Below are 16,849 nucleotides of genomic sequence, written 5' to 3'. Positions count from 1 at the left end.
TCTCCAGAACCCAAGTGCCCTGGCAAGGGAAGGGTGGGTCAGTCAGAACCGTTCCAGCTGTCCTGGCTGGGGCCTGCGGAGTGCCCAGGCCCGAGAGGTAAGGGACCAGGCTTCTGATGTAGACCAGCCGCAAGTCCCAGGTCCTCCTCGTTCTAATTCACTGTGACCGCCTTGGGTCAGTCTCTACACCGGACACTTTTTTAAAAGCTCTGTGTAATGGGTATAATAACGTAACCCCATGTTGTGTGGAGTGAGATGAGATACCTAGAGTGCTCAGCACAGAAGCACCAAGGGAGCCTTTGCCCGCCTCCCCAAATCCAGAGAAATGGCCCGGGACACACACACACAGACAAGCAAATAGTTCATATTTACTGAGCACTTCCTATGTGCCAGGGGCTCTTCTAAGTGCATTTAATCCTTGCGAGGGCACGAAGAGGTCAGACTCATCTGTGCCCATTTTATAGATGGGGAAACTGAGGCAGAAGCGGTTAAGAGACTTGCCCAAGGTCATAACCCTAGTCAATTAGCAAAGCCGGAACTCAAACTCAGGCAGCCTGTCTTCGAAGCTCATACGATACTGCCTCCCTTAAGAGTGATGATTCATTTTAAAAATCATAACCTGCTTGGATACAGCATTCTAGAGTTTACACAGCACTTTCCCCCCTGCTCTTTCATTTAGTTCTCACCAGCAGCCCAGGGAGGGAGGCCGTGTTTACCCCCATTCCTAGTGGAGGGGGGAAACTGAGTCTGTGAAAGGGGGACCTGACTTGCCTTGCTACGGTCACTCGGCCAGGTCAGCGGTAGACGGACGGGCGGGATTTGGGATTTTTCTGACTCCTAGTTTAGGGAACCCCCCCCCCACTCAGCTCACTCAGCCCCCAAGCCCCCCAAACAGCAAGCCTCTGGCTGGAGGCGTTCAAGGTGTCTCCCCAGGTCAGTCGCTCTGGCTGGGCTCCCCCTGTTCGGCCGAGGGGTCCCAGGGCTGCCTCCGCCCGCCCCACCTCTGCTCACTGTCACGCAGGAGGAGCAGGAACTCCGGGGCTGGTGGAGTTTCCGACGGGGCAGGAAAAGAAACAAAGGAACTGCGCGAGGGGAGCGGGTGCAGGGGGTGGCCGGGCGGCTCGCAGGAGGAGAAGGGACACTGCACCATGGACTATGAAGTCAAGAAAGGGAAAAAGGTAGGTGGGAGGCTGGGAGGGATACAGGACAGAGACGTCCCAGAGCCAGGGCAGCAGGAAGCCTGGGGTGGGACTAACAGCTTGGGGGGGGGGGGCAGGGCCTGGCTTCTCACCTGCAAGGACCTGCCTTGCCTCGCTTAGGCGCTCAGACATTTGGGCTCTGAACTCCCTCTCTAACTTGTCTCCCCCGTTCTCAGTGGCCTCTGTTATCCCCGGACTCTACAGACAGCCACCTTCCAGGGGACCCCAGCCTGACAGATTCATTTGGGAGGTCCTCCCGACCTCCTTCCCTGGTATTCCTGGGGAGGGAATCCCTCCTATAGCTTCTCAGACGGGACCAGACAGACAACAATGGGCCCATTCTCCCGCTCTCTCCCTCCCCAGAGAGAAGGACCTCTGTGGGAACCATGCTGCGCTCTGAGGCTTCCGATCCGGCTTGAGACACCTGCTCTGCCAGGCTCTGATCTAGCCCCACCCCCCACCCCACCATCTTGACACAGGGCCCGCTCCTAAGGCTGATGTTCCCGAAGGCTGGGCGCCGGGCGCCCATTCGGAGCAGCGTGAGCCGTCGGCCCCTGCACTCCATTCCCCTGTACCCCCCTGACTACCACATCGACCCCCAGATCCTGCTGTGTGACTACCTGGAGAAAGAGGTCAAGGTGCGTGCGTGCAGAAGGAGGAGACGCGGTGTGGGCCCAAAGGGATCCTCAACCCTCGTAGGGCCCCTGGCTGGGTCTGACTATCAAACTGACAAACACAGGTTCACAGGAGAAAAGGGTGCACGGTTTATTCGAGTTTTATTATACATGTCCGCGGGAGCCGTCACGAGAGAATGAATGAAGACCCCAGGAAGTGACCAGAGCAGGACGCTTTCATACCTTTTTGACCAAGAAACGATAAATGTGTGAAGAATTGACAAGGCAGAGGGGTTTGGGCGAGGGGTAGTGAAGGGTGAAGAAGTGACAAGGTTTGTTTATAGATTCGTCTTCTGGGTCTCGGGTGACAGATCCTACCAGGATGGTAAGGTGTCTCCCTTCCTCCTAGTACAGGTACCCTTCATGTAGGTTTATTTCCTGTTTTCAGGGAATGGTGAGTGGGGAGGTCAGAGTGTTTTTTCAAACTCCTTCAGCTTAAGATACTCTTAATAAGGTGCCAGATTTGGGGTAGGCAGCATGTCCTGGACCCCATCAAGAGAGACGGTACCGCCCCCACACCTACCCTTGGCCAGGCCCATCTCACACAAGGGAGACTCGGGACAGAGGTCTGGGCAGCCTTGCCCCTGCCTCGTGCTGTGGGCCCTCAGCAAGTGACCTGCCCATGCTCAGTTTCCGTGTCCCCATCTCAACGTCAGGCCCAGAACTGACCCCCAGGGGGAGCCAATGGGGAAAAGCTCTGTGTACTAACAAGCCACACTTTCCTGTGAGATGTCACCGCAGTGATGTTGTTGCTACGCAGTGTCCAGGTTAAAGGAGCCCAGTTCGGCAAATCCCAGGGGACTTAGACCCCTCAAAGGCTTGACTGCCGTTTCATGAACACCATGAGGAGCAGGGGAAAATCCTCATTACCCAAGGGAGATTGATATGGGCTTGCGTATCAGATTTAGCAAAAACGGTTAAATTTGCAATGAATATAGTGCTAATATACGTCCCAAATACTGCATGGGATTAAAAATACTAAAATAAACAAACAAAAAGCACTTTAAAAAGTATTTGTTGTCTATGTGAAATTCAAATTTAACTGGAATCTTGTATTTTATCTGGCAATCCTCTCCAGAGGGAAACGCTAACAAATAAATCCACTTAAAATGTGGGGACTGAAATTTCACACAGAATAAAAAGAAAAGGTTTGACTAGTGAATTAACCTAGAAGAATAAAAGTGAAAATAATGAAAAAGGTGAATTCTTATATCGATGGAATAACATGTTAAGTGATAGCATCAACTTATAACAGAATAAATGAAGAATCAATTTATTGATTTGGGGCATTGTTTTTCTGACAAAAATGCATCCCAGTTTGTTACATCTATTCCTTTCCATTCGACTTTTGCAACAAGATCACAAAGAGGGTGAGTGACTTGCACAGTCAGTTGATTCTGGGGCTTGGGGTGGATGAACAGAGCTACTCAGGCCAAGGAGGAATTCACAGGTGGTCAGTTCTTTCAAGCTATTATAGTGACTTTTGATTCCATCGTAGCTGAATAGCTGTGTTCAGGCAATACGAGCTAGCAGGCGGAGTGTGGGCTCTGGTGTGTGGACTCGCTTTGCCCTTTCTAGTGATATAAATTGGCAATGTCATTTACCTTTGTTGTGCCTTAGTTTTCTCACTCTTTGTGTCAGGCTGAATGAGGGAGTGTGCACAAAGCTCTCAGGACTGTGTCTGGCTTCTGCGGCGGGCTCCATGACAGTTACTACCAGGTTCTTGCTGGTAACTCAGATATTTTATCTGCACGGTGTCAATGAGGAGGTCAGGGTCCTCCACGACTTCAAGGTGACCTCTCTCTGCTTTTCTCCCACCACTCTCCCCACCCCATCCCTGTTGGCCGTCCAGTTCCTGGGCCACCTCACCTGGGTGAACTCCTCGCTGAACCCCTCCAGCCGGGATGAGCTGCTGCAGCTGCTGGACACCGCCAGGGTGAGGCTCCGGAGAGGGGAGCGGCCGGGGTCTGTCCCCTTCCCCCTCTCCCATCCGAGGCCCCCCGGGCACTCAGGAGGTCCGACCCACCCCGCAGCAGCTGAAGGAGCTGCCGCTGAAGACGACGGCGGAGCAGGACAGCATCCTGAGCCTGTCAGCGCGTTGCCTGTTGCTCACCTGGCGCGACAACGAGGAGCTCATCCTGCGGATTCCCACGCACGAGATCGCCGCCGCCTCCTACCTGCAGGACGACGCGCTGCACTTGCTGGTGCTTAAGACAGGTACAGCGGCTGGAGCCTGCTGGGGCCGGGCCGGGCCGGGAGGTGAACGAAGGGGACAGGAGTCTCACGTCTCGTGGTGGGAATGTGTGTCACCCAGGGCAGGAGCGAGGCCTGAGGCTGGATGAGGGGGAGATGGAGAAGGGGTCACCACCCCATGCTAAGACTAGGGTCAGGCCATGCTCCTGTGCAGGAAGACCGAGCCCGAGGTTGAGGCTGAAGACTGGGCAGCCTGACCCACCACCCCGCGGTCCCGTGGGTGAAGTTAAAGGGCGTGGCGAGGGGCGTGGCCGCAGGGCTCAGGACGGGGTGGAACTGCGGGCGAGGGGAAGAGTCTGATCTAGGGGCGGGACCGTATGGGGAACCGAGCTCGGAGCTAAAGTAGCGGGCGGGGGGCTTCAGCCCCTGCCAAGCTAGGGGCGGGGCCTGAGCCCAGGGGCGGGGTTTGGGAAAAGCCGTAATCCCAGGAGGGGGCCCGGAATTAGGGAGAGGGGCCGAGTTTAGGGCACACAGGGGACAGACAGCCTGACCACCCTTAGGCCGTCCGGCAGGGCCTGAGGTTAGGGACGCCGAGGTGGGGTGGGGCAGGTGGGAATGGCCCGCGGAGCCGCAACCAGCGATGGAGCCCGAGGCCAGACAAGAAACGCACGGAGTGAGGGCGGGCCGGGCCGCAGGACTTTTAAACTCCGGGTGGGGCCTGAGGCCAGGGGCGCGCCCTCGGGTCCCCCAGGTGGCCTCGGGAGGGCGCTCTCGGCCCGCTCTACTGCGGCTGACGGTCACCCGGCCTCTCCTAGGTCTGGGCGTGGACCCGGTGCCGGCCGGTGTAGACGCCAGCCCCGGCGGGACCGGGCGCGAGCCAGGCCCGCCAGGTGCTGCTCCCGAGAAGCGGCGGGTGGGCACCACGGAGCGGCGCCACACCATCTGCAGCCTGGACTGGCGGATGGCGTGGGGCGGCGGCGCGGGCGCCGAGGCCCGGGCGGGGGGCGGCGGCGGCGGCAGCCTGGAGCGCCAGCGCGCCGGGGCGCGCGCGTCGGGCAGCTGGGAGCGGCGGCAGACGTTCAGCGGCAGCTGGGAGCGGCGGCACGCTGGCGGCGGCGGCGGCGCTGGCAAGCCAGGTGGAAGCTGGGAGCGGCGACAGGCGGGCGGTGGCGGCAGCTGGGAGCGGCGCCACCCGGGCTCCAACCCTCTCGACCCGCAGGACCCCAGCCCCGACGCCTACTGCAACCTTGTCATCCTGGCTGTGGCCAACAGGGTGAGCCCGAGGGCAGCCCGCGCCGGCTGCTCCTTGCCTCCCGGGCGCGTTGCGGGTGGGAGGGCCTTTTTCTTTCTGGCTCTCCCTAGGATTTTGGGTACTGTGTGCCAGTGACGCCAAAAGGCTTCTCAGCTCCAGCCCTGGACCCCTCCAGGACACTTTTTTCTTGCTGTCCCAGTGGGATGAAAGCTCAAAGTGACCTCTCTCTGCCTAGTGGCCAAAGTGGCCAAGATAGACTTACTCTAGTCTCTTCTTTAACCTTACTCCTTTTCCATCCGTGTCCACACTACCACAGTAACTATCACGAGGACACTGATCACCATCACAAAACCGAGAGCGACCCCATACCAGACACAGAACCAGCATTAACTTATTTCATTTCACAATAACCCGTACAGGCGAATATTTCAACCATCCCCATCCCCATTCTATAAAGAAGGAAACTGCGACCCAGAGACAAGTAACTTGCGCAAGGTCACACAGGAAGCAGGTGGTGATTTCAACACTGGGACTCACGAAGTTCAGAGCGTGTTCTCTTGGGGACTGTGTGGGTCACCTAAGGCCTTCCTGCCAGTCTTTCCTCACCTACCCTCCGTCCACCCATCCTCCACATTTACCCTTGCTTTTATTCATTTGACTGTATTTATTGAGCGCCTACTTGTGCTAGGTATTGGGCTAGGTGCTGTGGATACAAGATAAACGAGACATATTGGTGTCCTCCCTTAGGGAGCTCATGGCCTGCGAACCCCTTCAGTCCCTGGGGCTTCTAAGCTTTTCCTCTGACCCAGGGTCCCCGACTCCTTCTGTATATGAACCGTTGAACAAAACGCGTGGTGCTAGTCCGGAGATGGATAAGAATCAGGAAACTTACGCTCTGGAGCTGACTCACTCTTCCTTGATACACTTTCTCGCTTGGCTCCCAGTGCTCCCCATTCTTCTGGTTTCCCTCCTACATCCTGTCCCCAGCTACTCCCTCTCAGGAGCTGCTCCCCCCCCCCTCTTCTCTAAGCCTCTAAGGCTGAGTGCTCCAGGCTTAGTCCTTGATCCTCTTCCCTCTGACACACACTTTTAATGGTCCCCTCTCGTCTTGGGACATTTAAAACACTGAGAGCTCCCCGAAATTTCTCTCTCATCAAATCTCCAGACATGTTTCTCCATTCTGCCCCTTCATTCAAAGGTCTAATGACATCAGAAGATGAGCTCCCAGTATTCTCCCCCAGAGCTGCTCCTGCTCCTATTGGCCCTATTTTAAAAATATAACGCAAACCCATCTATTTCTCCCCACCCTCCACGGTCCCCACCCAGGCTCACACCCCATCTGTAATCCGAATTACGCAGTCACCTCTCACTGGTTTGACCCTTGCCTACAATCTGTGCCTCCACACAGTCAGAACCGTCCTGTTAACACTGAGGTCACATTATGTCACTGCTCAGAGTATTTCAGTGACTCTCCATTTCACTCAGAATAAAAGCTAATGTCCTTGCTATTGCTTATAAGGCCATCTGCCTTATGACAGTGGCTCCAGCCACCATCCTCCTTTCCTCTCTGGCCTCATCTCTGTCTCTCTCTTCTCTTCGTTCTTTATCCACTGCACGCTAGCCAGACCGGTCTCCTTGTAGAGTGTCAGAGAACCGTGGGTTCCGGGTGGCTCACTGTGGCATCCCTGGCTCTTAGAACAGTGCCTGGCATGTAACAGGTACTCAGTAAATATTGAATGAGTAGATTGATTAAATCACATTATTATACCTTCCAATAGGGACCAACAGGGAAGCGAGCAGGTTGCAGTGATAGTTAGGAAGAAAGTCCATCTTCCGTAGGAAAAGTGAGCTTGTGCCCTCTTTATCCCAGTGAACTGTGAGAACTTTAGGGTACAGACCTCATCTCATTCACCTCTTAGACCCCGAGCCTGGCCCAGGACCTGTCACACAACCGGACTAAAGCAGAATGTATAGAATAAATAGCTTAACGAGAAGTTGTTTTCCAGGAGTGTCGTAGCCTCTGGCCTCCCATCTGAAACATTGTGGCCCCAAGGAAGGAGGGCACAGGAGTTAGAGCCCAAACACTTGGGTGCTAATATGAACCAAGGCCGCCAGCCTGCTCTATGAGCCTGGGCAAGCCATTGAACCACTCTAAGCCTCAGTGTCTTTAACTGTAAAATAAGGACCCTCTCTTCCCTGTCCATTTTGTAGGGTTATTTTAGGGCTCAATCCTGATTTAATGATTAGCATATACACCCCCACCCCAAAATGCCTATCCTGGTTTACATTTTAATTTACACCTGAGCTTTTTTTAGAGCCACAAAATAAGAAATACCTTCATGGAGATGATTTCTTTCTCCTTTGTGGTCTTTCTGTGTCTCTTGCTGGGCGGCATAAAGAGGTCGATTAAGAAGCGAATTCTTCAGATTTGCAGGCTCCAGAAAATTTCACCCAAGAACTTAAATTGCTTCCTTCTACCAGAAACTGAACTTGATGTATTCACCCTGCTTTCATTTTTGCCCGGGATGCCAGGAAGCTCATATTGAAATAGGGCATCTGGGAGTGTAGTAATTATGTTAAGCCTAAAATTTTTATATGCTTAATTCTTTCTCCTTCTACAAGGTATTAGGAGACCTGGGTTCTAGTTCTGGCTAATCGGTTTACCTCTTTTGGCTTCACCTTGCTACCTGTAAGCAACAACAAATCAGGGCTTATTTTAGATAGGCGTCAGGAGGTTCCATGAATCCGCCAGAAACTGGGGGGGGTGCATGTGTGCATCTTTTCAGAAAAGAAGAGTTAGAATCGTCACTGGATTCTATAAGGGAGTCTGAGACCCAGAGAGTAGCCTTTTGGGTGGGAACTGTCCTAAAGCCGGTTTATTAAAGGCCTTTGTAGGTGTGCGTGCGCCTCTGTGAGCCTCCTCGCACTGTGTTTTAGGGAGCAGGGGCGTCCTGGCCCCAGGAGAGAGCCTGAGCTCTGTCCTCCTCCCTGGGCCAGGACGTTGCGGAGGAGTCCTGCGCCCTCATCTGTCAGGTCCTCCAGCTCATCTATGGGGACCAGACCATCGAGTGTGTGGACCGGGCTGGCTACCACTATACTTCCACGCCCGAACGGCCGTGGCTCTGCAGCCGCAGTGAGTACTGGGACTCCTGGCCGCCTCTCCCGTGAAACATCCCAGAAGACCAGGGGAAGGGGCGAGACAACAAGACTCGGGGCCAAGGAAAGCCTTTGCAGGGGTCCCCAAACTCCAGCCCGCGGGCCACATGCAGCCCCCTGAGGCCATTTATCTGGCTTCCACCACACTTCCGGAAGGGGCACCTCTTTCATTGGTGGTCAGTGAGAGGAGCACTGTATGTGGCGGCCCTCCAATGGTCTGAGGGACAGTGAACTGGCCCCCTGTGTAAAAAGTTTGGGGACCCCTGCTCTAGGGGTTCTCATCTTACTGCAATTCCAGTGTGCCCCATGATACGGAGTTTTAAAAACGTCAGCTTTCATGATGACCTCAAACCCAGCTTCTTCATAGCTGTTCTGGTTGTCAGATTCCGAATGAGCCCCTCGCAGCTGAAGCTGTTCCCCCTCTCTCTTGTTTCTGGTGTCCCTGCCTCTGCAGAAAGCTAAGGTCGTGCGTTGTCTGTTTACGGAGCTGGCTAGTCCCATGAGGACAGTAGGTCAAAACCAAGACCTCCAGGCCAGACCTTGAATGCAGTCAGCCTGGAATGGGACTTAGACCCGTAAATAACCATGATAAATGAGGCAGTTACCGAGCACAGCCATGCACCACACACAGTATCGCTGTGCCGGGTCCCATTTAATCCTTATCGCGGCCTCGTCTGTCCTGTTTGCCACTGTATCCCGTAGGCCTGGCCTGGGGCCAGGGACATCACAGATGCTCAGGAAGTATCGTTTTGAATGGATGAAAGAAGTCTCTAAGACCTTTCGATTGCCACTTTACAGAGGAGGACATTACGGCTCAGAGTAGTCAGTGAATGACTCTAGTACACAGAGCTAGCAAGTGGCAGAGTCAGGGTTCAAACCCAGGTATGTCTGATTCTGAAGCTTCTATCTGCCACAGCTCCATTCCCCACGCTGCCTTCTAGGCCACTAAGGGAATTTCCTCAGTCACAGCCCCCCTTAGCATGGTCCCTGTTTGCATAGTTCCAGCGACAAGGAGCTGGCTCTGTCCTTCTGGGGACACTCCCATCTGTAGGAACTGTGGTTTGGGGAACCTGGGATAATTCATTAACTGACACAAGGGTGACAGGCAAATACAGGAGATAATGCAGCAATTCTTCTGGGAAATGCATTTATTCGACAAGTATTTATTGAGCATCTATTATGTGCTGGGGTCTGCTAATCACCAGGTTACAGTGCCGAGCAGAAACAGAAGTGGCTTGCCTTGCTGAGCTAGTGTGACAGTCATTAAATAGGTCCAGAAATACAGTGTAACCACATGCCGTGCTATAAAAGCCTGTGATGAGGAACCTGCCCGGCCTGGGAGCCAGGGGAGTGTCCTGAGGAAGTGACATTGAGCGAGGATAGTCCCTGGATTCCGTGAGATGACAAGGTTAGGTCAAGAGCCAGTTCTCTGTCAGCGGTGCTGCTTTCTTCTCAAGGTTTTGAGTTCCTTCCCTCTCAAAGGCCTCTTTTGTCCCACCTCAAACACATACAGTTTACAAAATACTCCCTCACCTGTTTCCGTATCTGTTACACCCCGAGACCCCCCTGAGGGTCTCAGGAAGGTGGGGCCCCCGTGTAGAGGAGGTTGAGGACCAGGAGATGGGAGGTGAGTTGCCCCAGGCTGGCTATGAGTCCGTGAGGCAGGGAGCGGGGGCAGAAGTCACGGCCAGAAGCTCTCCCATCACAGAGGAAGAGCTGATGTCCTTCCAGTGGCTTACGAGGCCACCTGTGTTTCAGCCACAGTCCCGACCCCAGGGCGGGGCTGAGGTGGAGGCCTGAGGAGCCAGGGCCGCGGGCCCCCGCTCTGCTTCCTCTGACAGCCCCTCTGTCTGCTGGTCCCAGGTGAGAGCTGCAGGACCGACGGGACGTACGCCTATGACGCAGACTTCAGCTGCTGCAGCTCCTTGTGGGTACCGCTCTCACCGGGGGCCCCGCTCTGGCTCCCCCCACACACACCTGTGCATAAACAGAGTTGCTTCCCTAGGCATGCTAGAGCCCGCTGTGGGCAAGATGGGGTGGGAGAAAGTGACCCCACTTTGATTTGTGCTGGGACCTGGGCCCTTGAGGGTGGGAACTAAACTGAGTTCCGACGAGCTCACAGGATCCACACCCCTGAGAGGCCTGGGGTGCAGACAGAACCCAGAAGGGGGCTCACGTGGGCCTGTGCTTCTCTCCCAGTCATCCACAACAGGGCCTGCAGGGTCCAAAAGGCACTAATGCTGAGAAATCATTTTGCTTTTCTTTAGTTTAGGCTCCATGTAATAGAAAAGCCTAAAGAAAGGCATAGCTGAGGCGAGCTGGAGGCTTTCCTCCTGTCTCTCACGTACAGTACGCAGACCAGCAGTTCCTGCGTGGTCTTGCGGTTGTCAGGGGCCCAGGCTTCTCTTTTCCTCCCTCCTCAGCATGCGCTGCCATCCTTAAGGCCACCTCTTGCCTCGCGGTGGTTACGTGGTTACAGCTCCAGCCATCGGGGTACCGTGCCAGGGGCCTCTTTAAAGAGCTTTGCTGGGCCCTGGCCAGTTGGCTCAGTGGTAGAGCATCAGCCTGGCATGCAAGGGGTCCCGGGTTCGATTCCCGGCCAGGACACACAGGAGAAGCGCCCATCTGCTTCCCCACCCCTCCCCTTCTCCTTCCTCTCTGTCTCTCTCTTCCCCTCCTGCAGCCGAGGCTCCATTGGAGCACAGATGGCCCAGGCGCTGGGGATGGCTCCTTGGCCTCTGCCCCAGGCGCTAGAGTGGCTCTCTGGTCGCAACAGAGCGACGCCCCGGAGGGGCAGAGCTTCGCCCCTGGTAGGCGTGCCGGGTGGATCCCGGTCGGTCTCATGCGGGAGTCTGTCTGACTGTCTCTCCCGGTTTCCAGCTTCAGAAAAATACACACACACACAAAAAAGAGAGAGCGCTTTGCTGGAATTCCCACTGACAACTTATGCTTACAGCTCATTGGCCAGCACATGGTCACATGGCCGCAACTAGCAAGGCTGGAAAATGTAGGATTGAAAAAAAAAAAAAAAAATCTTACCACTAAGCTCCACTGCTTCCCTGTAGGTCACGGAAGATGGTTCTGGGACAATGGAAAGACCAGGAGGCAGGCTGACTTTTTATTAAGCATTTATTGAGTCCCTGCCACATGCCGGGCACTGTGCAGCGTGCTAGGAATGCAGTAGGGAACAGACGAGGACGAGACCCGTGCTTAGTACAGAGCAGGCGCACAGCGAGCGAAGAAAGCCAAGGTCCCCGCTCTTGCACGGTTCACAGTCTAGCACAGGTGACGATGAAGTCGTTATTTAATGGTAATAAGCATTAATCATAATAAGCACGAAAGAGAGAGGCTCAGAGTGCCAAGACAGGAGGGCCTCTCGGAGGCGAGGACACTTGAAATGAGACCTGGAGAAGGAGCATTCTGGACAGAGGGAACAGCAAGTGCGAGGTTCTCAAGCAGGATAAAGCTGGGCGTGTGTGAGAATCAGTCAGGAGGCCTCTGTGTCTGTGGCAGAGGCTGTGAGGGAGAGAGTGGTCAGAGAGCATGTTTGCTGGGGAGAGAGCTGGAAGTCCTTGCCAGCTCTGAGCAGATTTACAGACCCTGTGACCACATTGGAGAGAGGGTCTAACCCAGTCTGGAGGGATCAGGGAAAATTTTCCTGAGAAGGCAACGTTTAAAAATCTAATAATGGGCCCTGGCCGGTTAGCTCAGTGGTAGAGCGTCGGCCTGGCGTGCAGAAGTCCCGGGTTCGATTCCCAGCCAGGGCACACAGGAGAAGCGCCCATCTGCTTCTCCACCCCTCCCCCTCTCCTTCCTCTCTGTCTCTCTCTTTCCCTCCCGCAGCCAAGGCTCCATTGGAGCAAAGATGGCCTGGGCACTGGGGATGGCTCCTTGGCCTCTGCCCCAGGCGCTAGAGTGGCTCTGGTTGCAACAGAGCGACGCCCCAGAGGGGCAGAGTATCGCCCCCTGGTAGGCAGAGCGTCGCCCCTGGTGGGCGTGCCGGGTAGATCCCGGTCGGGCGCATGCGGGAGTCTGTCTGACTGTCTCTCCCCATTTCCAGCTTCAGAAAAATGCAAAAAAAAAAAAAAATCTAATAATGAATAAGAACTGGCTGAGCAAAAGCTAGGGGGAGAGAGACATTCCAGGTGGTGGGAACAGCATGTGCAAAGGCCCTGAGGTGAAGAGGTACTTGGAGTATTAGAGGAAAAGAGAGAATTCAGGGTGGCCTGAACACAAACTGCAAGAATGAGAAGAGGGTTGAGAGGCAGCCAGGGGCCCCGGAAAACGAGGGCTGTGAAGGAGAAAATGGGACTTGTGACGAGGTCTCAGGCCCAGAGCACTGATAGCTATACCCTCCCCTGTTCCGCCTGCTGCAGGGGAGGAGCCGGAGGGAGGTAAGTGAGGGCCCCTTTCCGCCTGTCCCTGCAGCAATGGCTCCCAGGACACATTTGAAGCGTGTTACAGCGGCACGTCCACACCCTCTTTCCACGACTCCCACTGCAGCGGCAGTGACCACAGTGGCCTGGGCCTCGAGCAGCTGCAGGATTACATGGTCACGGTGAGTGGGGACACTGGTGCACACAGCACGGGCGGTGAGTGGGGACACTGGTGCACACAGCACGGGCGGTGAGTGGGGACACTGGTGCACACAGCACGGGCGGTGAGCGGGGACACTAGTGCACACAGCACGGGCAGTGAGTGGGGACACTGGTGCACACAGCACGGGCGAAGGCCTGGGCCTCGAGCAGCTGCAGGATTACATGGTCACGGTGAGTGGGGACACTGGTGCACACAGCACGGGCGGTGAGTGGGGACACTGGTGCACACAGCACGGGCGGTGAGTGGGGACACTGGTGCACACAACACGGGCGGTGAGTGGGGACACTGGTGCACACAGCACGGGCGGTGAGTGGGGACACTGGTGCACACAGCACGGGCGGTGAGTGGGGACACTGGTGCACACAGCACGGGCGGTGAGTGGGGACACTGGTGCACACAGCACGGGCGGTGAGTGGGGACACTGGTGCACACAGCACGGGCGGTGAGTGGGGACACTGGTGCACACAGCACGGGCGGTGAGTGGGGACACTGGTGCACACAGCACGGGCGGTGAGTGGGGACACTAGTGCACACAGCACGGGCGGTGAGTGGGGACACTGGTGCACACAGCACGGGCGGTGAGTGGGGACACTGGTGCACACAGCACGGGCGGTGAGCGGGGACACTAGTGCACACAGCACGGGCGGTGAGTGGGGACACTGGTGCACACAGCACGGGCGGTGAGTGGGGACACTGGTGCACACAGCACGGGCGGTGAGCGGGGACACTAGTGCACACAGCACGGGCAGTGAGTGGGGACACTGGTGCACACAGCACGGGCGAAGGCCTGGGCCTCGAGCAGCTGCAGGATTACATGGTCACGGTGAGTGGGGACACTGGTGCACACAGCACGGGCGGTGAGTGGGGACACTGGTGCACACAGCACGGGCGGTGAGTGGGGACACTAGTGCACACAACACGGGCGGTGAGTGGGGACACTGGTGCACACAGCACGGGCGGTGAGTGGAACAGCACGGGCGAAGGCCTGGAGATTGGGGGAAACATGGGGTATTTCAGGGATCGTGAATAATCCTGGACGCGACTGAAGCATAGGACCCCAAAAGTCAGGGTGGGACATGAGGTTGGGGGGATCTACTGAGGCCGGCTCGTTGAAAGGCCTAAACTAATGTCAGCTAGCATTTTCAGAGGAGTGTTGTGTCGTGTGCACCCTTAGAGAGGGCTCTGGGCCTTTCGACAGCGGTGGGCTGGGGGTTGCATTGATCCCGGGATCAATCTTGAATGGTGTCCCACAGCTGCGGAGCAAGCTGGGGCCCGCTGAGATCCAGCAGTTTGCCCTTCTGCTGCGGGGCTACCGGATGGGGCTGCCCATCCAGGACTATTGCTCGGGACTGCTGAAGCTCTACGGAGACCGGCGCAAGTTCTTCCTCCTTGGTGAGCCCCCTGCCCCGCCCCCCCCAAGGGTCAGCCAAGGCCCCCGTGTGGTCTGTGCCATTCCTGGTCTGTCTCCAGGCTGGCAATGTTTATTCCTTCTCTCTCAACCACTGAGAAGGCCGAGATCACGAGCTCCATGGAGCATATAGAGGAGACTGAAGTGCAGAGAGGAGAAGGGACGTGCCTGCAGTCACAGAGCCTGTGAGAACACAGCCCTGGGATAGCCATTCACGGTCACAGCAGAGCTGGCAGAGGAATGAGTCTTCCCACTTTACCCCCTGAGGAAGCTGAGGCTCAGAGAGGCGGAGGAACTTGTTCAAGGTCCCACGGCTAGGAAGGAAGGCTAATAAAACAAGCAAGAAAGGTAATATTAATCTGCTAACCTGTATTTGGCCGTGACCATGTGCCAAGCATCATCTCGTCCAATGGCCTTAGTTCTGGGAAGTAGAAACTATTATTTGCCCCCCCTTTTGCAGATGAGGAAACTGAGGCCCAGAAAAGCAAAGTCCTGAAATCACATAGTAAGTCGTGACTGAAGTGAAAGGATCTCTCTCTCTCTCTTTTATGGGGCACTCCGGGTGCGCTAAGTACCTTACTTAACCCTCACATCCCTACCAGGAGAAGACGGGTCATTATGTCAATTTTACGCACCAGAAAAGTAAGGCTCAGAGGAGTCCTTTAACGAGGGTCACACAACCAAGAATGGGAACAGAACAATTGTGATAATAGTAACAACAGTAATAAGCTAACATGTAATGAGCACGTAGGGGTGCGGAGAGAACGTGTACGTCCTCATTCTCTGGCTCTGCGAGTGGAACTTGTGGAAGGCCTCACCAGCCAGGGGGTGGCCGGGCTGAGACCTGAATTCAGATCTCCGGAGAAGGTGGAGAGGGGAAGGGGCTGAACCCCGAGGAGTCACCTGCCCCTTGGCCCGCAGGGATGCGGCCCTTCATCCTGGACCAGGACATCGGCTACTTCGAAGGCTTCCTGGAGGGCGTGGGCATCCGCGAGGGCGGCATCCTCACCGACAGCTTCGGCCGCATCAAGCGCAGCATGAGCTCCACCTCGGCCTCGGCGGTGCGCAGCTACGACGGCGCGGCTCAGCGGCCCGAGGAGCAGACCTTCCACCGGCTGCTGGCGGACATCACGCACGACATTGAGGCGCTGGCCCCTGACGACGACGACAATGACTACAGCACGGACGAGGAGTCTCGGGGCTCTCCGAGCGGGGCCGAGGCCGAAGACAACTACCTGTAGCCTACGGCCACTGCCCAGGCGGAAGGTGGGGAAGGGATGAGCAGCGGCCCTCCGTTGTCCCCCTTGCACCGGGGCGCCCCTCCTCCCCGGACCGCCCAGCTGTCTGGAGGCCAGGGGAGGGGTGGGGAGTGGGCTCCACCTGCTGGCCGACGGAGAAAGGACTCCCCAGAGCCGGGAGGCTCGGCTCCTCCCACTGCCCACCGCGGCGGGTGTTCCACGGGTGTGCTGCAAGCATTTTCACTCGTGCAACACCTGACTGTTTAGTCAGGGCCCTGGCCTCTGTGCCCTTAGACTGTCAAATAAAAAATGATAGCAGCCAACACGACAATAGCCATCCAGTGTGAATGATTCAAAATTATACTCATTTTCTTCTTGTCAGATTGGCAAAAAAATAGTTTTGAGGGGGTGCCGCAGAGTTTAGTAATTAGTTTACGTGTGCCACGAGATGGAGAAGGTTGCAAATCGCTGCTCTACGGTTTGAGAAGCTGAAGTCTGAGAGAAGGAGAAGGACTTGGAATCTCTGAGTCTCCGGTGGTATTCAAACCGACGGCGCTGAATCTGTAGAGGGTCTTCTTAAGGCTCTAAGTGGCAGGTACCCCACCCCGCACCCCAAATTGGATCATCGTGTGGAGAGTTGACTCAGAGGAGGGTGATTGGGATCCCAGTCCCGGTCCTTAGACTACAGACAAGTTGCTTCTGCAGATCTTGGGTTCGGAGCCAGGCGGCCCCAGGTGCCGCTGTCTGGCTAGTGTCCCCGCCTCTGACCTCTTCAACTCTTGGTGAGGTGGGCCCCCCCTGCCTCACAGGGTGGTCGTGGGGATTAACACAGGTCAAGAGCTTCGTGCTGGGTCTGCCACGTGACAGGTGCTCAGTAAATACCTCTCCCTTCCACATCTAACTGTGCCTGACTCGGTTTCCCTGTCTCTACCCTGTGTGCGACAGCACGGGGACGGAGGTGGGGTGGGCTGTACGGAGACCCCCGAGGGAGCACAGCTTGGGAAGAGGAAAGAGAACTTGCCCCCCACGCACGGCCCCGTTACAACCTGGCCTTGCTCTCAAGCCCGAGAGGGAAAGTACCCAAGACTGACTGCAGAGCCGTCTCAAGGGTCTGGGGTAGCCAAAGAAAT

General features: G+C 56.1%; 1 protein-coding gene across 4 annotated transcripts; it reads left to right on the top strand.

Annotated features, from left to right (window-relative positions):
- Nucleotides 1–1,060: 1,060 nt before the first annotated feature.
- Nucleotides 1,061–16,037, top strand: CCM2L (CCM2 like scaffold protein). Of its 4 annotated transcripts, none has more exons than XM_066386255.1 (10): nucleotides 1,061–1,178; nucleotides 1,679–1,837; nucleotides 3,726–3,809; nucleotides 3,910–4,090; nucleotides 4,882–5,339; nucleotides 8,316–8,451; nucleotides 10,338–10,401; nucleotides 12,903–13,032; nucleotides 14,327–14,465; nucleotides 15,403–16,037. In XM_066386255.1, exons 1-10 carry the CDS (start codon nucleotides 1,149–1,151, stop codon nucleotides 15,720–15,722), a joined length of 1,701 nt encoding a protein of 566 aa, XP_066242352.1. In that variant the 5' UTR covers nucleotides 1,061–1,148; the 3' UTR covers nucleotides 15,723–16,037. The 4 variants fall into 4 exon arrangements, with proteins under 4 accessions (XP_066242352.1, XP_066242351.1, XP_066242354.1 ...); XM_066386254.1 differs by having other exon boundaries at nucleotides 3,907–4,090; XM_066386257.1 differs by lacking the exon at nucleotides 10,338–10,401 and having other exon boundaries at nucleotides 3,907–4,090; nucleotides 15,403–15,538.
- The last annotated feature ends 812 nt before the right edge of the window (nucleotides 16,038–16,849 follow it).

The sequence above is a fragment of the Saccopteryx leptura genome, chromosome 5, assembly GCF_036850995.1.
Source record: "Saccopteryx leptura isolate mSacLep1 chromosome 5, mSacLep1_pri_phased_curated, whole genome shotgun sequence".
NCBI classification, from domain to species: Eukaryota; Metazoa; Chordata; class Mammalia; order Chiroptera; family Emballonuridae; genus Saccopteryx; species Saccopteryx leptura.
The sequence above is the reverse complement of the archived record's forward strand: the minus strand, read 5'-3'. Positions and strand labels throughout refer to the sequence as shown.

Bases quoted from the DNA above. Each gene is read 5' to 3' on its own strand.
- CCM2L (XM_066386254.1), top strand. From the start codon at position 1,149: ATGGACTATGAAGTCAAGAAAGGGAAAAAG. The intron at 1,838-3,725 runs GTGCGTGCGTGC...TTGGCCGTCCAG, and splicing joins ACCTGGAGAAAGAGGTCAAG to TTCCTGGGCCACCTCACCTG. The intron at 13,033-14,326 runs GTGAGTGGGGAC...GGTGTCCCACAG, and splicing joins TGCAGGATTACATGGTCACG to CTGCGGAGCAAGCTGGGGCC.